The sequence below is a fragment of the Odontesthes bonariensis genome, chromosome 6, assembly GCF_027942865.1.
Source record: "Odontesthes bonariensis isolate fOdoBon6 chromosome 6, fOdoBon6.hap1, whole genome shotgun sequence".
NCBI lineage: Eukaryota > Metazoa > Chordata > Actinopteri > Atheriniformes > Atherinopsidae > Odontesthes > Odontesthes bonariensis.
The window spans coordinates 33,450,397-33,478,023 of record NC_134511.1 but is presented as its reverse complement, the minus strand read 5'-3'; the positions used below and the strand labels follow the sequence as shown (position 1 = coordinate 33,478,023).

The 27,627-nt window shown below is 42.6% G+C and overlaps 1 protein-coding gene across 1 annotated transcript; it reads left to right on the top strand.

Moving 5' to 3' along the window:
* The first annotated feature begins 306 nt into the window (after window positions 1-306).
* Window positions 307-27,267, top strand: LOC142382487 (uncharacterized). The gene is made up of 13 exons (XM_075468408.1): window positions 307-533; window positions 2,223-2,316; window positions 4,178-5,488; window positions 5,596-5,680; window positions 6,471-9,431; window positions 12,664-12,789; window positions 22,461-22,570; window positions 23,814-23,979; window positions 24,136-24,298; window positions 24,868-25,001; window positions 25,195-25,337; window positions 25,420-25,507; window positions 25,601-27,267. The coding sequence occupies exons 3-12, from the start codon at window positions 4,179-4,181 to the stop codon at window positions 25,493-25,495; spliced, it is 5,274 nt and encodes a 1,757-aa protein (XP_075324523.1). The 5' UTR covers window positions 307-533; window positions 2,223-2,316; window position 4,178; the 3' UTR covers window positions 25,496-25,507; window positions 25,601-27,267.
* Window positions 27,268-27,627: the final 360 nt, after the last annotated feature.

Sequence of the window (27,627 nt, the reverse complement as noted above, 5' to 3'; positions counted from 1 at the left end):
GCGTAAAATTTAAGATCTGTAAAGTCATTTATATTCAGCTCCAACTAAGCCGGAAGTTGTAATTGCCCGAATCGTAGGTTATGTACAGGATTTCAAATCCGGGGTTTACGTGCGTATATGTTAAATAAAATGTCTAGTAAATTTACAGTTAAACTCTTTTTCTGGCTATCTATGTATATAGACATGAAATGGCTTTTTAATATCGTCCAAACGTATTGTATTGTACTTTATTTTGAAAGTGCTAACCTGTAGTCCAATGTCCTACGTTGGCTAGCTTGTCTGTAATGGCGAACCAGTTGGACGGCTTGCTTGAAGCTCAGCGGTCTCCAGTCTAGCCTGTCAACAACACTGCAACCTGAGACAGGATAGCCAGTCATTTGGCTAGCTAGGTAAACCAGCTAAGTTAGCCACTCTGCTAGCCTTTTTCTTAACTAACTGCAACGACTCGTTATTACCGTGCGAAGTTGGCGATATATAAGTTATGCTTTGAGTTGTGTCGACAAGAGGAGAGGAAAACCCCACTTCATCGATCGGTAAGTTGTCTCCGGTTTGGATCAAACAGCCGAAAGAAAGACAGGTTCAGTCAGTGTTCCCATTTTGTTAGTTCAGCTTCTTCAGTTGTTAGCCTATGTTGCTAGCGAGCAAACTGTTGATGTGTTTAATTTTGTTTTGAAGTTTCCGAAGTTATTTCACAGTCCTAAATGTAGTTTTTTTTCTGTATGTACCATGCTTGCTCAGTACATGCGCACAAGTTTTTGTTAGGAAAAAGCACTCCTGAGCAGGCCAGTTTAGTCTCGCTAAACTGACCGGATACTGTCCACGATAGAGGGTACAGTAGTTGAGATGAGCAGACAACACAGAAGGAAGAGATAACACTTGTTTTTTGGCACAGCTTTCGGAGGAATTCGCACAAAACCAGAGTGAGTTTGTATTTTCTAAAAAGAAGCAGTTTGTTAAATCGTTACAAATGACTTGTATGGACACATCATTTGCATGAGCTGTATTTAGGTCATTTTCTGTGTCTGTGCGTTTGTGTTTAGGAGTAAGTGTATGTAGTGTCTGATGGATACATATGAAAGCAATTTGTGCGGTTAACAGGCACATTTACTGTTACATCTACTTGAAATTAAGTCTGTCCTCAACTATTTCTGTTGGCAAGATTTACTTAAATCTGCTGGATCATGACCTGATTAGTGCTGATGAAAATGCTAAGAGTCCTGTTTGGTGTCAGCTGACCATTACATTTTTACCTTTGTTGCGTTTTTCAAAGTGTTTGATTGTAGGTTATAATCTGTGGCTTTTGTCTCTTTCTTGGTAGTAGATCAGTTGACGTGATATTGTCTATTGTTTATGTAAGAAATTTCCCTCTGTACAACTGGCTGAGCCAGATTATTGACTCGATATCCATTGCTGTCAAAACACAACAAACTCTGTGCTGGTTTACCCTATGTCCTACTGTCCAGCATGAAATATGTATTAGAAATCAAGAAACGTGTCTGTGACCTCTTTAGAAATGTAAACCAAATGTACTGAGTGTAAGCACAGGCACTGGTACGAGCAATTACAGATTTTGGACTTCTTTGTTTTGTATTTTAGCCTTGTGGAGGGTACTCGCCAATATGTTTAAGCCTATATAAGGTAGACACTTCCCTAATCCTTGCTGCGCTGCTTGACCCACCATCACACGGAATGTTTCGCATTCCATCTTGGCCAAGGCGTTTCCTGTCAACATGAAAAGTTCACTTTTCTAACTTTGCAATCTCTTTCAGCATACCGTGCGTTAATGGGTTGTCTTGTTCAGACAGAGTTTACAGCAGTCCTGGGTGTGATACTCTCAAATTGAAGGTATACTGTTGTAGGTAGTGTGTGAGTCATGGTGGGTTAGAGTGATCCAGGCCACAATGCAAACTACAAACAAAGAACACACAGCCGAGTTGCACTAATGAATTTCCTGGAGCATTTTGTTGTACTTTACATCTGGACATATGCCATCGGGTGTGACTCTGTTTACCCAAGTCTGTGTCAGTGCACATACTGTATTATCATTATCATTTGCCTCTGCTGGAAGGTGTGGGAATGCTGCAGTGAAGCAGCATTTGGACAACCAGTTGGAGGCTCTGCTGTGATTTATTTATTTATTTTCAGGAATGTGACCATAATCTTAAGCACTGCAGTCTTGACGAGTGAAAAGCTTTTGTTGACAAAAAGTGCATCTCTCTTAGGCTTCTTCAACTCCCTCCTCCTGTGTGATATGACATCGTGGCTCGGTTGCAACGAAAGCCCGAGCTCTACAGCTGACGGTTGACATCTGCTCAGGTAGGACACGCTGAGATTACTCGAAGCGGCTTGATCCAGCATGTCATTATTCCAGGAGAACTTGCTGGTCTGTGCAACAAAGTATCTCAACGCAGCAACATGTGGAAGGCATTATATCGTTTGTGAAGGAGCCTCTTAAAGGGCCAGCACAGGAGTGTTTTTTTTAGTTCTTTGATCACTGTAGAAACAGCGGATGAAAATGATTATAATCATAGTGTCAAAAGAAAAAAATACCACGTTGATTGGTTGTTGTCTTGTACTTAACTACTTATTTCATCGCTTTATCTCCTTTAGGCTAAAGAGATTGTTTAGAGTAAACATGTGAAAGTTCATAATGGGTGGAGCTGGACATTTAATGGCAGTCTGGTATGAGTTTGCAGCTGAATCCTCCATTCACTGATGGTGAAGACTGATATGCAGAGCAAGGAAACAAACTAATGACATTATGCAGTTTTCCATCCCCTCCTTGTCATAAACTACCATTGAAGAATATAGTTGTGATCACTACTACACTAGTAATTAAAGTTAGTGAAGCACATTTTACGAGTAAATACGATGAGTTATAGTTGATTATGATGTTTAAGGTCACTGTATTGCACTGGCCCAATAAAACTGAGTCGAACAAAGCCTCTTAGTTTGCATTAGGCTAAATGTTTACCACAATTAAGTTGTTTGTAAAGACAAAGTAACTTTTAAGTGAGGTAAACCTACTGCAATGTGCTCTCTTTTAAGTAAAACCTAGTGCAACCAACATTTAAAGACATGGTTGGTAATCCTGTTCAGAAACACATTTTGTAATACTGGGTGAAATGGTCCGTCTATCCTGAGAGAAATCTATACAAGATGTATTTAGAAAAAGGGACGAAAATAATCAGACCTCTGTGGCAGCTGCAGGACTGAGAAAAAGCTGACCAATCCGAGATCAGCGTCCCGCTGATCTCGGATTGGTCGCCTACAAAAAACCAATCAGATGCCTCTGCTTTCTGCCTACGCCCCCCTCTGCCGGCTCCCTGCTCTATGTGCGCACGCGGTTCTACCGCTTTGGATGAAGCACTGACGGAATGGGGAGGGGGGGGTGGAGCTTAGAGGAGGGGACACTTTCGAATCTTGCTAGCTCTCTTGCTAGCTCTCTAGGATTACCTACCATAGCTTTAAGTATGTAGTGTCTCGGCATAATTTATGTTCAGTGGCCCTGAACCAAAGTTAATTGGTGTTGCTTTGCTTTAAGGCCTCTACATGCTGAGTAAAAAAGTGGAGGTATTTACTCTAGACAAGTCTAAAGTAGCTAATAAAGAACACATTTTAGATAATTTGCAAGTTCTGGATTTTTAAAAACTAATTTGAGTACATTCACCTTACTGTAAATAATGCCCAAAAACTGTAGTTGTAGTTTCTACACTTTATAGACTTTTTTTTTCTCCCTCCTGCATAGATTTGAAGTTCTCATGTTTGGGGAGAAAAAAAATGGCGTTACTAATGGCAACGGCTCAGTTTTTATTCTGAAGTCACTGTAAGGCTTACAGTGTAAGCCTTGGCAGTGTTGGAGCATGTCAGCTTGGACAATTCCAAAGTCTTAATGTTAAAGTCAGGCAGCATTAGACTGATTATTCATGCTGTTGCTTTTCGTAATGGCATGTCAAAATGTGTTAAGAAGTTATCCCAGTGATCAGTAACCTGTTACAAATATCTTTTTCACCACGGTAAATAATTGTGCTGTATTATCGGGCGTTCCCCAAGACAAAGTCCACAAAGGCTAGACAGAATGGACACTTTGAAGTTAATTGTGACCGTGAACTTTTTTTTTTGTGCTATGAAAAGGGGAAGTTTTGAGAAGATTTATTTCTTTCTGTTTGTTTTAAAGGATGGCTGCTCAGGTGGAGGTTCAAACCGGGGAAGTAGGGAGGGCGGTGGCGGCAGCACGACTTCTCCTGAGTCCCCTGACTGACTCTAACAATCAGAGCCTTATCGAGATCCCGGCTATCAATCAGGCCCATATCATTGACTCAGAACTTAACAAACCTGTCCCATGTCCTAAGCCACGACTCACACCCAAACCTTTTGCAGTTGAGAGAAATCCCACTATTAAGCCCATACTTGCCCCTAAGCCCCATACCAAACCCCGACCTGAGTCTACTCGCCTTGCTGGACACAAACCAGATCCTCCAAGCACTCCCAAACCAACAGCAAGACCAGTGTCTACTAACCCTAACCGTCCTGCCCCTACCTCCTTTAAAATGTGTAATAAATTGAACACTGGACAGACAACCAAGCCAGTAGTTCAGCCATTTAAACCAGCTCCTCCTCTTCATCCTGGAGACCCCACTAAACCCACCCTTGCTGTGCCAGCTGAGAGGCAGAAACCCTCTGGATCAAGCTTGGCCCATTCCAAGAGCCATAAAAGACTTTCAGCAGCAGAATGGTCTGGAACCACTACAAGGGAAGATGAGAAGGGGCAAAAGGCACAAAATAAAGGTGGAACCTCGATAACAAGAGCTAAGTCCATGGGTTTTCTCGCTCAGGTAGGGCAGGAGGAAGAACGAAAAGAGAAAGTGCAACCCGAAGTGTCTGTGCCACTGCGACCCAAACCCAGAAGTTCAAGACCCCGACCTGTGTCAGCCATTTTCCCCATCAGTCCGACTAATGCAGAAAGCCCGGTTCCTGTTCCCCGTTGGCGCGGGAGACGACCCCTTTCAGCAGATCTCACATCCAAGTTTGAGTCAATTGGTCTGTCACTGCACTGCAAAAGTCCGAAGGCAAACACTAAGGAGAACACTTCAGAAGAGAAGCCCCTGCCACCCAAGAGAGAACAAGGTAAAACGCCAAAGAGTACCACATCACAAAGCTCTGAAAGTACAGCTGATCCAACCCTCACTGACCAAACCAACAAAAAGACAGAGGAGACAGCTGTTAAAGACGCTGAGGAGGATAAGTGTGGGGCTAGCATCAAATCCCGAATCAGTCTTTTCCTAGATTCACCGTCCACTCCCGGGGCAGGTGCTACAAGCCAAGTATCAGATCTTCCCTCTCCAGTGCCGCAAGTTCATGAAATTGAATCCCCAGTGGGTGTTAAACAGCTCATCAAACAGCTGACCGAGGATGTAACACCAACTCAGAGCCCAGTCATAAAACCAGTACAGAGGCCCCGCCCCTTGCAGTTTGACTTAACCCAAAGGTAAGAGCTGCTTTTCTGGTTTCCTCAGTATGCTTTTGTTCTGTGTCTTTGTCCATGTGTTCCATTGTCATGCATGGCTTTTTTTTTGTGTGACGTATGCTCATCAGGTTTTCATCTGAGAGGTCACCAGACCTTGTTTCCCTCACTGAGGCAGCAGACCGCCATGAAATCGGCAAAGATCCTCAGAGAGGGGTAAGACAGGGACTAACGTTTGTAGAAACAGGTTTCTCCCTTGGTTTAGTCTTTCAGTCTCCTGCAGGCTATCTTATCAACAAAGCTCTATTTTAGTCTGTTTCTTGTAATAAAACTCAAAGAGCAGATAAAAAGAAGGCTGAGAAAGAGCACGTTATGGTCCAGTCTGCTGTCAGGAAGGAAATTTTAAACTATACAATTTGAAGTAGATGGATATTTTATGTTAATTTTTATATGAAATATACCTTTTAAGGAATGTAAAAAAATTAGTGTGAACTAAAGGCTGTGTGCATTCAGGAAAGACTTTCTGTAATAGAAATGAGGTATTGCAACAAAACAAATAAAATAAGCTGTCATAGATGTACAAAGCTGTGAAAAATAAGACGACCAGAGTGAATCATCCCCAGTGGCTGCCAGCTATGAAACTGGGATATCTGTGTATAGTGATTGCAGGCTTTGACCACCGCTTTCAGCTCCACACCTATTGTTATGAGGTGATCATAGTACAAGGGACACCTGTGGTGTGCCGACAGTTTACTCGCTTAAATCCAATGTTGTCTCTTGTTTTGTTGTCATGTCACATTTGCTCTGATTTCTCTTTTATTTATTTTTTTTACGTACTTTAGTTCAAAGTTGCCTTTTAAGCTTGTATTCCTTTCAGATGATCCCATTTGAAAGAAGGATGTGATGTTATAACAGTGACAGTTTTTCAAAATGTTGTATTTAATCAATCGGTTGCCATCATGCTAACTTGCATGAGAATTTTAAGTGTGTGTGTTAATTTTCTCAGGCTGAAGAGTCAGCTACCACTCCGAATGACCAGAAGATGTTTTTGGATTCAAAAGATTTCTCAGAGCTGCTCAAAAAGCCCTCCACGCCTGAATGGCTGGAGTTAGGACAGACTAATGCTACCTTTAAGGAAAGCGGCCCTGGTGCTGAAGTACACACCGTTCGGGCGTCCTTGTTTGAAAATGTTGTGGAGAGGCACAGTGTAATGGTGATGGATGAGGGCAAATCTGTAAACACAGCCAAGGATTCACTCAGTAGCCCGTTGTTTAACAGAGAAGCTGAAGAGGATGACGGAACACTAGTCACCGCCAGCTACAAGGAACCTGTATCTCAGTCAAGCCCTCTCAGAGTGTTGCATGCCTTTGACACTGTACAGGCAGTGGAAGAGAACAGGGCAGTGAGTGAGAGTGTCCAAACAGCCCAGTGGGAGGATAAAGCCATGACACTTCGCTCCAGACGCTCAGAGGTTGGCAGACCAGTGGTAGAGAGGACAGATCCAACACAAGCTCAACCAGCCTCTGCCGCGATGCCAGAACCGCAGCTGCGATATCTGAGAGTAGGAGCTTTACAGAAGTGGACCACTACGGGTCTTGAGCAGGATACCGGTCTAGAGAAAGGGATGCTAAAGGAGTCACAAAGGGAAGCGCAACTAGCTTTGGATAAAGATGGAGAGAAGCAAAGGATAGCAGATCAGGATGAGGTGGGAGCAGCTCCTAAACGTCTGAAAATGCTGCAGACAGAAGAACAACCAAAACCAAGGGCAACTTACTTTGCTTTGACTGGACAAATGCAGGAGTCTGTTTCACCTGGAGATGCAGGAGCTAACTTTGGGGACATGACTGCGCCCTTTGAAGATTTCTCTGTTAGGTCTGCACTGGGTGGCTCACAAGGGAAGATCCTCGCAGTAAGGAGGAATCCGTCTTTAGATGAAGCTCTTGGAAAAACCTCTCAATCTCAAGAGCAACTTGAAGAGATGATTAGGAGCCAAATGTCATCCATGGAGCTAAGGTCACAGATGGACGAACAGACTAAAGAGGAAATGACAGAAGTTGAAAAGAAAAGAGAGCGAAAAAAGGAGGCAGATCGACACAGGACGAAAGTGACAGAGCTTGAAAGGGAAAAACAGAAACATCTAGAAATGGAGAAACAAACACATTTGGAATATGCACGAATGAAGGAGAGGGAGATGCAAAGAGAATTTGAAAGGCAAAGACAGAAAGCATTTGAAAAGGAGAAACAAGAATTTGAGGAGAAACAGCGTGCGCTGGAAAGGCAAAAACTGCTTGAGCTTGAAAGACAGAGACTACAAGAGTTTGAAAAAGAGAAACAGCTGCAACTCGAAAAAGAAAAGCAAGAACAGGAGAGAAAGAGTAAGATGGATAAGGACAAACTGCAAGAAAGGGAGAGAGAGCGTGAAAAGAAGAGGCAAAAACAAAGGGATGAAGAGAGGCAGAGAGAGCTAGACAGGGAAAGATGGCAACTGGAAATCCAAAGGGAGAAACAGAAAATGGAGGAGATGGAAAGACAAAAGCTCTTAGAGTTCCAAAAACAGAAGCAGAGGGAAGAGGAGAGACAGCAACTTATCGAGCAAGAGAGGCAGAGACTCAGGGAAAGGAAGGAGAGAGAAGAGGCAGAGAAGTTAAGGCAGGTGGCACTGGAACAGGAAATGTTGAGAATCAAAGAGCTTGAAAAAGAGAGGTTGAAACACAGGGAGATGGAGCGTCAGAAAGAGTTTGAGAAACAAAGAGAATTAGAGAGGGAGAAACAGAGACGACTAGACTTTGAGAGGCAGGGATTGGAAAATCAGAAGCAGAGACAACACGAACAGAGGGAAAAGCAGAGGAAAGAGGATTTGGAAAGAATCAAAGAGATGGAGAGAATACAGTTGTTTGAGTTTGAGAAGCAAAAACAGTCAGAGAGGGAAAGACAGCAACTTCTGGAGCTTGAGAAACACAGACTGAAGGAGAAGATGGAAAGGGAGGAGGCAGAGAAAAGGGATAATGCAGAGAAATTGAGACTTATTGCAAGACAACAAGAAGCAGAAAGACAGCGACTTTTGGAACTTGAGAAACGCAGACTGAAGGAGAAGATGGAAAGGGAGGAGGCAGAGAAAATGAGACTCATTGCCAGACATCAAGAAGCAGAAAGACAGCAACTTTTGGAGCTTGAGAAACGAAGACTGATAGAGAAGATGGAAAGGGAGGAGGCAGAGAAAAGGGATAATGCAGAGAAAATGAGACTCATTGCCAGACAACAAGAAGCAGAAAGACAGCGACTCAAAGAGAAGCAGAGAAAAGAGGAGCAGGAAAGGCTGAGGTTGGAGTCTTCTGCTCTGAAAACCAAGGTTCTGGATCTGGACTCGGTGTTCAGAAACGACCTGTTGTGTAAGGCTGCTTCTCAATGGAGTGACCCCGCCACACGCTGGAAGGAGCCTTACAAACCTGTCATTCTTGACATCGACTCCTTTACATCTCAAGCTCAGCTCTCGCCTGGTAAAGATTTATTTCCAGCCACTGGTTTTCAGAGTCCAGATGCTGATTATGGAGTAAGATTACAGCCTACACCTGAAAGAGATGTCACCTGGAAGATACCATCGCAGACTTCAGGAGGTTTCTCAAGCCCAGTATGGACAACTTCTCCTCAGGATCCATGGGAGCTACAGCCTGTGGAGATGTCAGTTGACAAACCCGAACCCAGAAAATCTGCCAATAAGCTCCACCCAGAACAGCTGCTCCTCAGGCAGGAGGAACACCTCCCATCTCCACAGAGGACCTGGTCTGCCTTCCTGGATGAGCCTCACCACTTGGCCCCTTTTCCTGTGGCAGAGGTCATAACGGGGAACTCTTCTGGTAGATCCTCCCGCAGAACTCCAGGAGAACAGATCTGGATCCCCAGAGAGCCACACCCTCCACAAGAGAGCAAGGAAGAGATCCAGAGCCACAGGAGATCCCAGGGATCCCAGGTGAGTGAGACAGATCCATGAAACACAATCAGAGACACAAGTAAATGACCTCAATGACCCCCCCCCCCCCCAAATTAAAACCAATGCAGCAACACTTCTCAAAAAAGTTGGGACAGGGCCATTTTTACAACTGTGTAAAATCCCTTCTTCTTTTAACAACCGTCTATAAACGTCTGGAAAAAATCAGATTTTGTTTCATAATGCACCAAATGTTTTCAGGTGGTGATTCGGACTGCACCTGCACTCCTTGCTTCTACGAGCTGCTTGAATAGATGGATTATGTAGTTTAGAACTGACTTGACATCATCTGGATAGCAGCATACGTTGCTCTGAAAGGTGTAAATACCTTTCAGCATCGATGGTGCCTATCCAGATGTACAAATTGCCAGTTCCATAGGCACTAATGCGCCTCCACATTATGGAGATTCAGGCTTTTGAACTGAGCCGTGATGAGAAGATGGCTGTTTTCTGTACTTTTTGGTCAGGAGGACTTGATGTCCATGATTTCCAAAAAGAGTTTCAAAGTTTGATTCGACTGACAACAGAACAGCCTCCTCTTTGCCTCAATCCATTTTTGATAAGTTTTGGTCCAGGGAAAAAAGCAGTGCTTCTAAAGCATGTTCACATGAAGTTTCTTTCCATGATGGAGCTTTAACCTGCATTTGTGGATGGTTGGCACAGCGATCCATGTTCACAGTCAATGACTTCTGGAAGTTTTCCCTGAGGTCGTGCAGTGATTTTCATGACAGATTTCAATCCCTGCATCAAAAACCATTAGATCAGTTGTATCTGATACCTATATTTTGCAGTGTCTCTTGCACACAAAGATGTCTCCAGATTCTCTAAATCCTTTGATGATATGATGTACTTTAGGTTATAAGATTAAGTAATAAGTTTGAGCAAATTTATATCGAGGGATATGATTCTGAAATCCCTCCATAAGTTGTAAACGGTCAGTTTTTTTGAAGATTGTTGGGTGGGCGCTGTTCTTTTTTTTTTTTATATATATATACACAATAACATTACTGACCTGTTGCCAGTTAACTTGATTAGTTTCTAATTGCTGTTTCTGTTTTGATCCACTTACTTTTCCTGCCTTTAGTTTCCACTGTTCCAACCTTTTTAAGACCTGTTGCTGCCATCAAAGTTGAGTTTTTTTTTTTTTCTTTCTACCGTCGCCTCGTGCATACTCAGGACAGGAGTTCGAATAGAAATAGTTTTTATTCATATTTAGCACCCAACCTTTTTCTATGGGTTGTACACAGATTTTTCTCAGCTAAATCATGTTTACACTTAAAATCAGTGTTGGTCAAGTTACTTTTAAAAAGTAATTAGTTACAGTTACTATTTACTGCTCCCAAAAAGTAATTGAGTTAGTAACTCAGTTACCACATTGTAAAAGTAATTAGTTACTCAGCAAAGTAACTGTGGCGTTATTTTTTATGTTCTATAACGCTGTTACGTTCTATAACATCTTTAACATCAAATATGTTTATATTAACTGATTGAAGAATAAAAACACTATATAGAGTAATTTAGAACATTCAGTATTTATTTGAACTCAGTAGATTGCAGCCTGCCATATGATGCATAGAAATAAAAACATAAATATTGAATATAAAATGGTGATGGTGGTCACCTGTTTCTGACTCGAAAAATCGAGTGTTGTTTGTTTTCGAGTGGCTCCGTCTCCTTCGCTGGGGCTCACGCTAGCTGCATTTGGGCTTGGGCTTGGGTTAGCAGCTGCAGAAGCAACAAGTGCTTCATATTCGCATGGGTTGATGTGAGGTGCTTCATTAGATTTGAGTTACTTGAGGTAGACATGGATAAAGTTTTTTCCCCTGGGCATAGCGTGCATGTTACATACACATTCTTGCCTTTTATCTCCACGAGTGAGAAGTAGTACCAGTACTTCCAGTTAGAGAACGCTACCTTTGAACTTCCCTGGCTCGTCGCCGCTGTCGCTGTCTTGTGTTTAGTAGTAGTCGTCAGCGCGTGCAGTGAGACAGCGTGAGCAGGTCATCCGCCCACCCAGCCAATCATCATCGCATTTGCAACGGTGTCATCATCCCCACCCCTGCTCTCTCGAGGCAGCTGATGTGGAGCCTTAAGCCTACAACCAAATTGTAGTAACGCGCCACTTTATACTCTCAGTAACGATAACGGCGTTGTAACGATGGGAAAAGTAATCAATTAGATTACTCCGTTACTGGAAAAATAACGCCGTTAGTAACGCCGTTATACTTAAACGCCGTTACTCCCAACACTGCTTAAAATCATTCCTGTGTTTAAAGCGGCGCTATGCAACTTTCAGTAATACGGGGTTTGTTTACCATGCAATACACACCCCAAAGCTGTAGGGGGAGCACTGTAGAAAATAAGGCAACAGTCTAGCCATATTATATATTACTACTCTAGAAGCTAACCACATTCAATTTAGCCGTCGACAGCTAATGGAGAGAGGTGTGTCTTATCAGGCTCCCTGGCTCGGCTCAGAGCCCTTTAGACCTGCCGTGAAGCAGTAGTTCTCGGCTCTCGTGTGTCGCGAGACTTCCAGAGGTAAACAAAGCACGCGGCGCCACAGGCAAAGTTGCAAGCGCTGTTTCGGGCTAGGGCCACCAGATGGAGATGGAAATGTCACCGTTTTCATCAGAACAGGTCAGCCAAGCTATCTGATGATTGCCAAACAATTTTATGACCATGAAAAAGTTGCATAGTGCCGCTTTAACTGCAACATAACTTGGCAAAAATTGAGCCGTCATCCACAGGTTTAGATAGATGGATGAACTAATGTAGGAATCACAGCCTCTTTGCAAATCCCTGATGAATATCGAGTTAACCGTTAATTCTTAATTATGTGGTTGTATGAGGTTTTGTTAGAATAGGTGCATTTAGTGCTGCTGACTCAGCATTCCCACCCATCTTTCATGGTTAATTAATGTTTTTACAGGCTTCTCATATCGGGAAGACGCCAAAGGAAACTTTTGCTGTGATGTTTTATGGTGAATATTGGGGAAAATTCTAACGATGTTCACATTTACGTTAATTAAATGCAAAGTGTTTGAAGCAGCCCGGCTGGAAGCAGTCGTTCATTGTTTTATTTTCAACTTGTAGTCCTGAATAGAGTAAATTTTTTCATTGTCCATAATGGAGCTGAACATCTGTCTGGAGTGACGGAGTGTGTCGTATGACTCAGAATAGACCATAACGTTAGTCCCTTTACTGTTGTTAGGAGTTGAATAGGATGAGGTCTCGGAGTGTGTCGCGGCGATCGGCCCCTTCGAGCAGCGCTGAGGAGGGAAGTCTCTCCAGGATGAGGAGTCGCAGTGCCCACAGAGACCAGGACCGCCGCATCTGGGTAAGTCGGGCTGCAGCGCAGTCTCAGAACAGGCAACACTGTGTTGCTCCAAGATTTAAAACTGCTGCTCAGTTAGATACCAGACTGTGAGCCCTGTATTACACATCAGCTTTCATTTGAAGTGTTTCTCAAACATCTAATGCCTGTGTGCACTAGAGCCCGAGTGTGTGTCCCGTGGGTTGAAGATACCGTAGTAGAATGAAGCTTAGATGCTCCTGAGCTCAAATGATAAAGAGCTGATGACTAACGTTGAAGGCATTATCTCCGCCCATCACACATTGAACTCTAGGCAAAAGGCAGTTAAACACCTCGTCAGGCCTGTAATACAGGATTGCATTCGACAAATTCTTAGTAAGTACATGTTATCACTGCTAATTTACCTGTAACCTGTCACCACGGTTTGGGGAAACCCGTGAAGGAAAATGACGTGTCATGGTAATTTGTCCTGCAGTCATACAGCCACGTAATAGTTGTCACCGGTGTACTGGTTCCACCTGCTTCCTGTTTAACCCTGTAGTTGATTCAGTTTTACTTGGGTACGTAAACTGTGTCTTCACATTTCTAACCGTTCGCATTTAATTTACACACATTTCATTCAGTTTTGATCAGTTAAACAGGGTTTGGTTTAGTTTGCTCCTTGTCAATAACACTGTTATTGTCGCGATCAAGGCCTGTAGTATGTTGTGTTGTACAAGAGCACACTGCTGTGATACAGAGCTCAGATAAGTGCGAGGTCGCCACCACCACCTAGTGGTTGTGTTATAGTTTGTGAGTGTTACCCCTCCTGGTACGTCACTGTTTCTGTAGCACTTCTGTTTGTGAAAATTTGTTCACACTACTGCACTACTTTGAAAGATGTGAATGATACTGTCTATGGCAGTAGTTTAATCCCCTACAAGAATACACTGTCATGCTTTGCACATGTTAGAAAATTCACTAGATTTGTTTGAAAATCCAGTGGATTTCCCAACATTTGATGACTTGCCTTAATATTAATAACCGAAGAAGACCACAAACTAAAACTTATGCCACCACATCACACGCCAGCAACTAGATAACTGAAGATATTTAAAACAACACCATCAGGGAAAGTGAGGAAAAAGAGATGATGTGTACGAGCAAGAGGCAGAACAGGCCTAAACACTGGATTGCTTTTAAATTCTGGAGAACTCAGAAAGACTGGCTGACAGACAGACAGAGTCAGTTTTATTGTTTCTTTTGCTGAGTCATAACCAAGTTGTTGGCTTGTTCCTTCTTGTGGCTCGTTCGCTTTGCTCGGCTCTGGCGATAAAATTTTCAGTGTGCAGGTTTATAATCATACAAAGATTCTAATCATTTCTCCCTCTGCAGTTTGGGAATCAGAGGAGGTTGAAGCAGTGGTTGATTCCTTTCACATAATAGAATTATTGAAACATGTTGAATTTTTAAAAGGTCCTCATCTAGCTTTGCTAATATTTGCAATGCAAATTGTGTTGTACATGCATTGATTTCACACATACCACACTCAAATTCTTCCATGAGAAAATAAAAACTACTATAGAAAAATGAGAACAGTTAAAAACCTTTTTGTTTTTTTCTTTTTCCATGTTTTTATGATCAGTATGATGGTAATTAATACTATGCAGCTTTTAGTTGTTAGGTCCTTTTTGTTGCTGTTAGTTGTGTCTAACTAATCACCTTAACTTTTGATGACCTCTTGGGGCCTCTGCCTGCATCTGCAACATGACAACATGTTTACACGTGTGGCTGTCTCTGTGCAGGACTTCCGTTACTTTCCACAACTGTAAGGGCAGCCTAGAAGCCGACTGTCTGGCTGCAATCTGTGATTGGATCATTTCATTTAGCCTACATCCAGCCTGACTGGTTAAGGTTGGTAGACGGGGTTAGTGGCTTCTAAAGGAACACAATAAGGAACTTGGATGTTTGCAGAGTTGGATGAAGGCTCTTAACTTCCTGCGAAATATTTCCACAATGGTCTGCAGCCAGCTCACCAACATGGGCAATGGAATGAAATGGCTGTCCAATGTAGTTCTCTCTAAGTGTTAAATACATGGTGTGATTTATTGGTCTATCTGTACAGCTTCTTCATGTCAATGCTGAAGACTTGATGATTCAGCATTATTTCAGCTCTTTTGTTGATGTTGACTTCTCAGATTTGATGATTACTCTGCTAGTGAACTGCTTTTTAAAGCCCTGTAGTTGTACATTATGAGGACAGAAAACTCAAACTCGAACTGTGAGCAGATGTTAGGTATCGTTGCTTTTCGTAAAAACTGCATTAAATGGCAGAAAATATTCATGGACTCGCTGAGATCAGAAATTGGTTGTGTGGTGACATCACTGCTTTAAGCGTGAGGGTCTGAGGCTGCCGAGTGCGGCAGAGCAGAGATGGGCACCGCGCTGAGAGCTGTGTTTTATGTGTGGTCATGCTGTTGGAGTCCACACTCCCTCTGGGTAAGTAACAGTCCAACTCTCTTATTAGGAATGTTCCTCTGTACAACCTATATTTCTTCGTACATAATATTGAAGGTGCAAAAAGGCAGTTATTGTACTCTGTAGGCTGAACTATACGTACTTCAGCTACAACTGATTTCATCTCCATGGTGTTGTTGCTGGCTGAGTTAGTGGTTGAGGCTGCTCTAAGACTGATGAGGTCAGAAGAGGGGAAGGGATGAGCAGCTGTGAGTCACTTCCCAGTGCATGATGCTGAATATTTTATATAGAGGGAGAAAAGATTAGAGACGTAATGCTTCTTCTTGATATGTTTTATGTTGCACTGCAACACTGCTTTGTCGTTGCCTCTTTTCTGTTAAATATTACCACCTTATGAAGCTTAACATCTAAGCCAGCAATGTATCTTTTATCACTGCTTATTCTGAAAATCAGTATATACATAATTTCAGGTTTTGAATGGTGCTGTAATTTATTTTTGATCACGTGTCTAAACATCAACCCAAAGCTGTCGTTGTAAAACAGAAAAATGAAGCAAATTTAGAAGCTGGATCAGTTCATCACATTATTGATTCAGTGGTCATTTTTAACAGAACTCCTCAATTTAGAAAAATAAGTTAAGTTGGGAGAAAATAGAAAATCGATTCAAGCATCACCGAATCGATTATTTTAACGAGAAATAAGTTAGAAATATTAACTTGTAATGAGGAAAATTCTTTTAGCACCCTAACCTGCAGATATAAATTAAACAGTCATGAAATAAAGTGCCTTAGATTTGTGAGTCTTATTATCTTCTCTTTAACACTTCAAACCCAGAGGAAGAGGCAGCCATTTTGAGGCAAAGAGGTTTGTTTGTGTGTTCCTGAAAACTGAGAAGCTCGCAGCACATGACACTCGAGAGAAATCTCATTACCTGTAGGGGGCATATGTGAACAGGGATTGAACTGTTATGGACCCTTCTGTCCCAGTCTGCTCTGAGGTTAACTGTCTGGAGTCGTCCAGTTCCCTCTACAAGTGTTGTTCATCTTTTTACATTGAGTTTTTTTCCATGCTTTGTGTGTATTGCTGTGCGTTGTTCAGCACTTTGTGTTGTGAAGCCGCTGTGACTTTATGTAGGGTACCAGATCACTGACTGAAACCTGTTTAAGCTGATGTTTGCATGAGTTTGACTGAGAGTTGAGCAAACATTCACTTGCCTGGAGATTTTTGCTTTTGGTTGAATTGTGCAGACAAACTGGTAGAGCATATAGTTAAATCTCTTTTTCACCCTTGTCTTTTTTTCCTTCTCCCTCATTCTTGTCAAGCTATTTATAGCAGGATCATGCACTTTTGCTGGCTTCTCTCTGAGAACTCTGCACTTTTTCATCCTCACTTTCTCCCCCGGCTGCTTCTTCCTGTTTTAATGGAGATGCTGCTGACACATGGAGAATATTTTCCCTTTCTTCTCTGTCCTACATCTACATCCACTGCTTTGCTGGTCTGCTACTGAATCAGATTGGAGCAACAGAGCACTGCAGAACATATATCACCCTTCTCCACCCCTCCTGCTCTGAATCAGGGACCTCCCATTCCCTCTCTCACTCTCTCTGAATCCGCTCCACACTCCCTCCCTCCGCCCAGTTTCTCCTTGACAGTGAGTCCTATAACGCTGACTACAAAAAGCAGCACTGCTGACGCATTTTCTCCTACCTGCCTGTACCTGCAGAGAAAGGACAGGAGGGGAAAATCTCCTTTACCCTCTTTTTCTGGATCTGACTTTCCTCAAACAGCAGCCTCTCCCGTTTCCGCCCTCTGGCACTGCGCTGGGTGCCCTCTGGTTTTCCTTGTGGAATACGAATGACTTCTGCAGCTTTCCTTTTGCCACCAGCTGTTCCACACAATTTCTCTACGCAGCTTTTTGCCAGAGCTCATGTTCGCACTAAGGGGATGCAGCCTTGTTGGATGTACGGATCGTTCGAGTTTACATCCGATCCTTATTTTGGGATAAACGGATCAACTTCAGCTGGAAAGCTGTAATTTAGTCAGGACAGATAAGTTCACACCTGGAGGATTGGCAGAGTTATCGCAGATCATTGCTTTAAAAAAGATTATGGAAATAAGCTGATGTTTTGCTAAACATATGATTCTGTCATTATTAATGGTCACTCCTGTATTTTAGCTGTTTGAGCTGTACTTTATGTGCTTTAGGTCAGACCAAAATGTCTGAGAAACCTGTTGGAGGGCAGTGAAGCAGTTTTTCAGGCTGTCTCACAGAGTTGTGCCTTCATGACAAATATTAAGAACTGGCTTTAGGTAACCTTTAAATGCCCATTTGGGTGTTGTGCCACCCATACCATAGCAGGCATATCTTTGGAGCATCGAAAATAGACATTAGAAAGCTTTACAAATTCGCTTGAGGCAGACAGTGTGGAGCCTGGACGGTGATGAGTTGAAACAAGAGTCCTGACGAGTCCAGTGGGACTGCACTGCAGAGAGGCCATTTAGAGCGTCTCGTTCCTGCAATGGTCACTGACTGAGTTGCGTTATCTGTGCTGCATCACTCCTTCAAACTGTGATGTTGTTCTCTCTGTCACCTTCCTCACTGCTGCAGTATTGACCCTGCAACATGCGTCAGTGAACACCTAGGACACCATCCCCGGACTGCCATCTCTCCAGCAAATCTAGACTCTTAATGATTCTCTGCTGCTGTGAAAGTAAGACTCACAGCTCAGCTCACAGGCTCTGTTCAGACACAGCAGGTCTTGCCAGCAGTCGGTTGTGATGGAGTATTTGGGGGACAAGCTGTCAGTGGCTCACTCTCAGGTGTCGGGGTGGGTGGGAAATGTTCGTCGCTCCTTCCACGGGGCTCTCGGCTATTTATCCAGCTCGGTGGAGAGGGGAGGCAGAGGAGAAGACGGGATCGGGAACTTCAAGAGAACCAACTCTCTGCGCTCCCTGGCCTCCCGCAGCAGGGAGTCCATCCGCAGATTCTCACTGCGCAGCCAGCAGCGTCTGTCTTTGCGCAGACGCACGGCTCCCAACACGCCAACTGCTGTAAGAGCACTCACACATAACACAGCAGTAACACGGCAGTTAACCACCGGCGCCAGCTACAAACAGTTAATAGTTATATGTATTGTCCAGGAACCTATACAATGATTCATTTGTTTATTCATACCATGATTACATGGTCAAACTTATCACTTAAGAATCTGCTGGACTTAAATAAAGAGCAAGTGGAATTCAAGTCATTTTGCAGCATTGCCGATGTCACTGTGGTAACAGCTGCTCCTTTGCCAGCTATTTGGTCTTTAGCCAAACATGTGAAGAACTTCTACATCTGCTGCGATATCCATAACCCTGCCGCATCTCATTGTATGCTTCCATCATGCCTCTGTTTTACATTATCTCAGTCACAACCTAAATTTGACCTCTTGGAAGGAAGGAAATGTGACTACATTATAGCATTTGCAAAAGAAAAAAAGTCTTTCAAAGACCTGAATTTGAATTGCTTGGCTTCTTGTCACTCGCCTCTAGTCTGACCTTTGTTCTGGTCTGTGTTAAGAACAGATTTAGATATCCATGAGAGGCATGTATGCGTTGCAGTGAACCTGCTGCTGTTTTTAAGCTAACGCCTATTTGTTCAACTGCTGCACAACACCTCATGAGTCAGTTCCTAAAGATAAGAGATGGATTCATGACTTGGTGATGCTGTCAGTTGCTCCACTAAGTTAGTTTTAGACATCAGCAGCTGCTGTTGTGCTTTCTGGGACGAGCAAACCTCCCAACGACAAGAGGATGAACAACAGTAAGATCTCAGCCATGCTTGATGCTTTGTTAGATGGTTGCCAAGAAGCCAGTAAATGAGTAAGACGAGTGTATATGACAGTTATGAGGTATTGCTTGTTTTATTGACCTTATTTGTGTCCCATTTTTTTTTTCTTCAGAGATTCAACCAGTGTAGGTATATTAGTCACTATCCAGTTAACCAGAAAGTCATTCTTAAATGTTTTCTCTATTCTCTTAGAAAATATCTGTATAAAATCAGTCAATCTCTTCTATAGTCTATATAGCTATACTAATATATAAAAATGGATTTTGACATCTAATAACACTGAAAATTCAAACCAAGAAACCGTTTGCTTCAACCAGTTCTGAAATCAAACCGCCCGCTTGGTGTTTTGAGTTGTTAAATGTTAACGTAAACGTGGTGAGTTTTGTGGTAGGTAATAAAAATCGTAAAGTCACTGCAAAATGTGAGACTTCATTGCTGTCCCAGGGGGAATAAAACTGTAGCCAGTCCAGATAAAAATTATGCTACCAACATTTGAAACAAAGATGCATACCCACTCATTATTGCGGCTTTAAAGGTAACTGACAGAAATAATTTGGGACATTCAAGGAGCACCGTTTGAGCTAAGCCCATCCAAATCATTTGTTTAATTTTGAAGAAAGAACGTGACTGATTCACAAAAACTGTCAGTAATATGAGACAATCGCTAAAAATGCGTCAAATACATGGTGATAAAAGGCCATTTCTTGCCACAGATATGAATATATACTGTATGTATTTAGACACAGTAACTGCACTGTGCATCTTCAAATGATCCGTAAGGTCAACTACTAGCATTTGATCACAAACAACCTTCGTATCGGAACAGAAACCCCAGGCTGAAAGTAATCCTTTAGGTCAGGTTCAGCAGGTTCTGAAAAAATCTTAAGCCAAGTCAGGTTTTTACATTCTTGCCCTCTGTTCATTCCCTGTATGCGCCACGTGTTATTCTTTTCATTATATAACACTACTTTGCGTAGAGGAGTTGGTCTTAATGTAAATGCTCTGTCATGCCAGTAGAATGCCCATTTGTTGACATGAGATCTGTGTTGAAGAGATCAGTTCTTTCAAATGTATGTAGACTTGTGATATTGAATACTTCGATGCTCACAGAGCATATTTTCCAGCCACACCCTAGCCAGATTCACGAGACAGATCCGAGCAGATGAGTCAAAAATAGAGGTGACAGACTGCAAGTACGATGCTCTGACAGAGTAACAGACTTACAGTGAATGAGATGGTCACATAGGATCTAGTTTTCTCCTTTAAGGAGAAGAAGCTCCCGTCTTGGTAACTGTGATGGCACTGCTGGCTGCACTACATAAGGATATAAACACTTGAACAGAGGTGTTTATGGTTTATAAACTCTGATTCAAAGAAAACACTCTTATCTACAGTGAACAGAGTGCTGATCGTAATCCTGAGATGCACACGCATTCCTGGACAGTGTCATAAACGGTGTTATGAGTCCGTACCTGCACTGCTGTGTTCATGTAAACACGCGTATTAAATCTACTGTAGCTGCTCACTCTCTGCTCTCCTTTCTGATGTAACACCATCTGTTCGGTGCTTCACAGCAGAGCCCGTCCTTTTTCATGTAACAGCTATGTGTTCACTCGCTTTTCGCTGACTGCTGTCTCTGGTCATGTACAGCAACCAGCACTCAGTGCATTATCAAGCAGAAGTTTCCAAGACCTTGTTCCTGCCCTTTCCTTCGTAGATTGTCAGCCAGACCTATTTAGTGATCAGCCCTTTCTCTCCTTCATCCCTCCATTCATCCGCTCTTTGTTATGTTGTTTCCCTTGACACACCCTTCCTGACCAGGGGAAGTTGACTATTACTAATGTTATTAAGGAAAGGAAAAGCCTTCTCCTGACAGCTATAAGTCATTAATACATGACCTGTCGGTTCAATAAGCTTCACTCATCAATCTTACTCTCCATATATTTATGGTTTCTTATGAGAAGTCTTGAAAATATGTACATTTAAAGGTTGTTTGTTTTTGTTGTTTAGTCAATACATCTGTTTAAGCTTGAGTTGTCTTTTGAATAATGTAGACATTCAATGCTAAATGCTGTAGAAATTCTCATTTGTTTACGACAATGGGCCCCTCTCTCAAACATGTTCCAGCAAAGGCAGTGTTCCCTCACTAAGCTGATCACGTAAGGGTGTGTGCTGGGCGTGTTTAAGTTGAACAGCGCACACAAACACACAGGTTTGGAATTTTTACCCCCACAAATTCACAAGGCCTCGCTTAAAGTTTTCTGCCAGCAGAGATAGCAGCATACTGAAAGCATGCAGAAGAGGCACCGATCACACGATACCAACGAAATTCTTCTGAAATGGTTGAAACAGTGTAGATTTCAGACATTTTTATTGGCTACAAAAACAAGTGGAGAGTGTATTTACTTCTTGGGTTGACCCTGTGATGTGATGCTTGAAAAGTGTGAGAGCTGGAAGTCCTTGAGAAGAAGATGAGCTGAAGTAGAAATGATTTCTTCGAGGCGGGGGAGCTTTGTTGAATGCCATTGTCACTGTTTCCTTTCCCGTCAGGAAAGGCTCTACTGATGAATGACATCCTGCACTGCTCTCCTCGGTCGTTTTATGCGTTTCTCACAGTTCCACGCTACCCCACGTCTTTGTTGTCTCTCTTGCACTTGTTTGCAGCGCTCTTGTATCTCCGCTCACGCATGCACAGAGAAAACAGGGGACGTACGCATGAGGCTCTAAGACCGAGCACTCTGATCTACAAGCAGTCCCCCGTAAATATCACCAGTGAACCGGTCTCGTGGTCAAAGAAGCTGAGTTGTTAAAGTTCAGAACCAGGTGTATCACATTTCTCTGTCCTCCCCTCAGGCACCATCTGAGGACAGAAGGAGTTTCTATTGTTTTCTTTCCCCCCATATAGGCCAGGTTTATCAGTTCATGTGTAGGCGTGCCTTTTTGAGCTCTGTTTGGATTTGAGACAGTATGTTCTCTGTACCAGGCTCATTAAAAGAGGCATGGTTCAGTAGGCAGCAATCACTCACCCTCCCATCACTGTCTTTGTCCCCACTCTGGTCCTGTCTCCATTAACTCATCCCTTCACCTTTCATTAACCGTCTCACCACTGCTGGCAACTCAGACTCGACAACCTGCCGCTCTGTCACCCGAAACTGCTGGTACTTCAGTAGCAGTAAGACATTAATAGACAAACTACTACCCTTTAATGTTTTTTGTGTTTTTTCATTTTGTCTTGTACCAGAATTTCTGTTTTGGTTGTCAGTGAAAATGTAAATAGGCAGCAAATATGAACTAAGTCTCATCAGGGGTCAGATTTGTGTGTGTTAGATTTAAACATGACTGATTTCCAGTTTTAACTGCTCATCATTCATCAATGGCCTCTCCTCTCACTCCATCTCGCCTCCAGGTGCAACAGAAGCAAAGTGGTGAAGAAGAGGGGAAAGACTCAGAAACACCAATTTGTGAGACTGACAGTCAGTATGGGACCTGGGAGACAGGACTGCGCACCGATGATAGGTAAACATATATCACACAGACCCCACTGTCGTCTAAAGGTAGTGTGTTAACAAGTGCGTTCAGTGTGTTTACCGCCTCCCACACTTTAGTAATGATCAGTTGCATTTGAAAACACCTTATTAACACAACTGCAAGAACTGCGGCTCCTATGTTTAAACAACACGACCAAGGTCTTAGACTTTATGTTTATTTTACCTTCACAAAAGCTATTTATTAAGTTTGCATGCTCTAAATCCATGATTTCACTTGACGAGTGGTTTGACCTATCGATCATGATCAAAAACAAACCCCATTTATTAAGATGGAACACAAGACTATGGACGTTTGTACTGCAAATTAGTTTGTGAATCTTCACACCCAATTGAAATACTTGAATAGATTTGACTGATTGCTATAGCTAAAGCATCAAAGATGATTTACACCCGACTCTGTACCTATACCTGCTGAAGGTGTTTAGCCTAAGCCAGGTGAGAAAGCTAAAAAAAAAAACAGAATTGATTTAAATGTTTGATTTAAAAAAAAAAAAAAAAAAAGGATAATTTTTTTTCTAACCAGGCTGGGTTGGCTCCCTGAGGGCAATGCTGCCTGCAAAATGAAGTCATGATAGCTAAATGAAAGTCCTTTTCTGTCGGTGAAAAACAAGAAACAGTCACGGCTGCTTGTACTTAAGATGGAAAACAAACGCACAAACACGTGGCAATCGAGATAGACTGGTAACTGTGGTAGGTTTAAGGGAAGAAAAAAAAGACGAATACAATCTATTCCTCTGAAATGGCTAAATATAAGCACTAGTTGATTAGGTCAAACCAGTAAAGCCTGTGTAGCCACTGCTTTATGATTGTGATACCCGTTCAAATATCATCAACACTACCGTGGAATAAAAACACTGCATTACATTACAGTGAACCACTGACCTCCTCTGGTCAGAACGTAATATCACAGCATTAGCCAGCACTGTTAAGGAGGGACTGTCAAGTCATTCAGTTGTTTAAAAGGAAAAAAAAGGTGAAATAAAACCAGTCTAATGCATATATACTCTATATATATATTCTATAAATCATTGTTGTGTGTGTGTATATATTATCCAGTCATGATGACGTGTTTAAATCATAGCTTCTCACAGCTATGAGTCGGACTCGGTGTGATTTTAACTGTGGTCACTTTAACCACACGTCTGTTTTCAGAAATATTTCAAAGCTCAAATCTATGTTGTCTTCTGTTTTTTTTTTAAACCATGCGGCAGCCTTACACCTGCCACTCCCAGTTCAGACGGCTATGCCAGTCCCTCACCGAGGAAGCCCACTCCACTCCACTCACCAGGTGATCAGGCTTCACAGTTTGAAACTGACATTCTGGATGTTCCCCATCCTCCGTCTTCATCAGAGAGCCAGACTCTTCTTTTCCCTGATGTAAGTGTAGCCTTCCGCTCAGCTCTTGTGATGGAAAGCATCATCACATGAATCTTTGGCGGCCTATGATATCTGATATGTGTTTCGACTTCAGTGCCTCTTTTAAATAATCATTTTTGTGTTGTTATTATCGGCGTTTTGTGTCTTGACATCCAGGCTCCGACCACTTTGTTAGACACCAGCGCTCTCCGCTCTAGAGCCCAACTGGGGAAGAAACGAGCCCCACGGACTCGACCGTCAAGGGCGGCCCATCAGGTTACTGCACAGGCTGAAGGAGATGGAGGAACCTCAGAGGACTGGCTTTACCGGGACTCGACAGGTACTTTGTCCGAGGCTTTAACCATTTGTTAAACCACTTGTTTAAACATTACATCAAACAGATATGATGTAATTTTCCCTTTTAAAAGTTTATCTTTGTTGTCCATAAATGCTTTTAACCTCTCAAAATTGCCTCCCTTTTTTTCTTGAACTGAATGTTTGCCCAAATAACAAGAAGTGCATTTTAACCAACAGCCTATTCTCCCGTTTGTTCCACTAACTGCATTTACCAGGGTCTAAATTTAAGGAGAAACTTTAAGCCCTTCTTACACAGCTTGAAAGTCACAAAAAGCCCCCGCGAGGTACTTGTGATTGGTCAAACATGCTACCATTTGCACGAAGAAGACAATAAATAAACTTTGACTTGTATTTTGTGGCAACAACCAGGATGAGTTGAAGAAATCTTTATAACTGACAGACGAACAATGAAGGTTTCTTGTTGCAAATGACAAAGCCCTGGAAAAACCTGCACTCCTGGAAAAGTTCCTGGACACCAGTTCTCAGGAACTGACTGAACTTTTTTTGGGGGGGGGGGGAGCACCTGTTGATTTATGTTGTTCCTTTCAACAGAGCCAAAGGCTGAGAATAAAGACGACGACTCAGAGTCTGAGGAGCAGGCCAGAGGAGCTGATGGTGGTCCAGCTGTTGCCTCGCAGCCGCAGAGGATTGCCCTGTTTCCTGGTGTAGACCCCTCAGCTTTAAAGGTGAGCCAGCAGCTGTGTTTCCGCCTCATTTACCATGTTTATTAACTAGTCCTGATGCAGCGACAAATGCATCTGATGCAGCTTTTACTCCTTTCGCTTTTAACCCGAATATTGTTGTCATGCTGCATAGGGTTTTTCCAAATGAACTGAAAATCACAATGAGCTCTAAACAACACGTCTTACTTTTGGTCAGGCCCAGCTGAAGAAGAGGGGTGACTCTGACAATCAAACTGATGGACCTACTCCCTCTCCTTCTCAGCCGTCACGCTCTCCCAAGTCCCCATTCCTCCCACGAGCAGCCCGCGTGCTGCCCACACCTGGCGGGAAAGAAAACGGGTAAGCAACACCAGGTAGATGTTTTTTCTTGTTCAAACAACGTGCCGTCCACTTTGTAAATGCTGCATCTTATCTTTTGTAGCGAGGAGGAGTCACCCCAGTGGTTGAAAGAGCTGAAATCAAAGAAGCGCTTGAGTCATTATGAAAATGAGTGCTAAGTAAACAGTAAGGTGAGATTTGTTGTCTCTATTTTAAAGACCAAGTGAAAGAGCTCATCATTATTTCCATCTTTTGACACCAGTGTTCCTGATTCTCCCCTGAAGGTTGCCTTAACAGATGAATCTGTGTGAAATAGAAGCCTTAACGTTTGACCCAGAGAGTTGGAGAGTGTGGACCTACAGCTGCTGAAGTTTCTGTTTTGTTTTGTTTTTGATTTATTTTCCTCTTCCCTTCTGGGTCCATAAATGTGCATGGTGCCTTTTTTTAATGGAGAGTCTGTCCTATGGAAAAAGGAAAAAAAGAGCAAGGAGAAAAACATCAGGCTGCTACGCTTCATCCATTTCATGCTCGAACCTGTGGAAGTCCTGCTGCACCTGAAGGGGCTTTAACACTTAAACAGGGACCAGGAGAAACAAGGAAAATGGAGAAGAAGCATTTACTCCCAATTATTTCCTGTTGGGTCACATTTCTGGAAATGTTTAATTGTGGGACCACAACGCCTTTTTTATCCTGGACATGCTTTATGGCATGCTGGAGGACAATCCAGCTAAACCTTTACAAGATGTTTGTATGTAGATTCTTTATTCAACTAATACGTAGAAGTTGGCTGTGTTTGCATCAGCCGTATGTGTGCTGTCTGCAGGGGTTGTTGATTGGAGTCATACAAGCATTGCCATAGGATAACATTTCAGACACTAATGCATTTTTTAATATAGTGAACAAATCACAGCTGACTTGATTGTCTGTGGGAGTGTGTATCATGTTAATAACTGTAATCAGGATGTGTTATATTTGTATGATCAATGATTTAACAGAAAGCTAGTTTTGGAGAAAGAAAACAGTAAGATGCATCACTACATTAAAGGCTCTTCAGCCTTTTACTTTGATACACTCCACAGCCTAACAGTGTCACAGTTGCTGCATACTGTATATATATTTTTGTCTGAATATCTACTTGTTTTTGTTGATGAGGGACAGGGGGCCTTTGGAAAGTGACTGCATCTGTTAATTGTACCCACTCCAAATCAGCACAAACACACTACTTTTAATCCGCTTTCTTTCCCTCCTTTAATAGACGGAACGATTGTAGCTACAAGCATCCTCTATACTGTAAGCCATACTGTCACCTTGTAGCCCTCACATGCCCCTCAATCGTGTTATGACAATGTCTTTCCAATGAATGTGCAATTTTCCCCTTAATTTTGTCCTCATTTATGTGCATGCACAATCTTTCCTGTTACATCAGGCTTTGTTCTGGTTGACAGGCTTCGTGTGTCGGGGTGAGGATGGTTCAATCACTACACTTGTAACATTAGTCCACTCCACTCTACTCTCTATATTGCTCCAAACAAATGTGAACATTTGCACCTGCTTTAAAGCTCAACCTCCTTCTCATGTGTACCATCCACCCACTTATTCTGCGCTTCTTCATAGCACTTTGTCACTTGATGCACTACACCGCAGACCTCTGCCCCCCTCTTGTTGGCCATGGTGTGCGTGTGTGTGTTTGGTAAGCCTGCTCATGCAATGCAAGTGAATGTGTTGACGGAGGCTTCAGAGTGATTGCCCCTGGTTTCTATGTATGTGGATGTTTTTCTTTGTCATGAAATTTGAGGGTTTCTTTTCTTTTTTTTTTCTTTTTTTTTTTAATGTCCATCTTTTTTCCTTTTTTTTTTTTTATTATTTGAAAGTAACAATGTATATTGCACTGTGTTGTATTGGCCAGTGTCCTAAAGTGAATAAATTCTTAATAAAAATTTACTTGACTTGAGTCAGCAGCCTCCAGTATGTTATTGCCCTGTGAATTTTATTGTGATTTTTAGGGAGCTAAAATAAACCTCATTATGGAATCTAATGAGAGTCTAAGAAGCAACTGCCGTGCAAAGTGTACAGGGTGAAATTGAAAGGAATGAGAAACAATGGTGTGGTTTGAGATTGAGTGTAGTCTGAGAGAGTGTGTGTTTGTGCTGAGCAGGCCTGTTTGCTGAATCCTCTTGGCTCTCTCCCCCTGTGCCCAAACACAGTGATCGCTGGCAGCCTGGCGGACGGGCATGGCAGCGTGTGCCAACACAGCTGCCTATTGAGAGGCAGCGTTACGGACACAATGTGAGCGACAGACTTGCTGTATCAA

Bases quoted from the DNA above. Each gene is read 5' to 3' on its own strand.
- LOC142382487 (XM_075468408.1), top strand. From the start codon at position 4,179: ATGGCTGCTCAGGTGGAGGTTCAAACCGGGGAAGTAGGGAGGGCGGTG. The intron at 5,489-5,595 runs GTAAGAGCTGCT...TATGCTCATCAG, and splicing joins CAGTTTGACTTAACCCAAAG to GTTTTCATCTGAGAGGTCAC. The intron at 23,980-24,135 runs GTAAGTGTAGCC...CTTGACATCCAG, and splicing joins AGACTCTTCTTTTCCCTGAT to GCTCCGACCACTTTGTTAGA.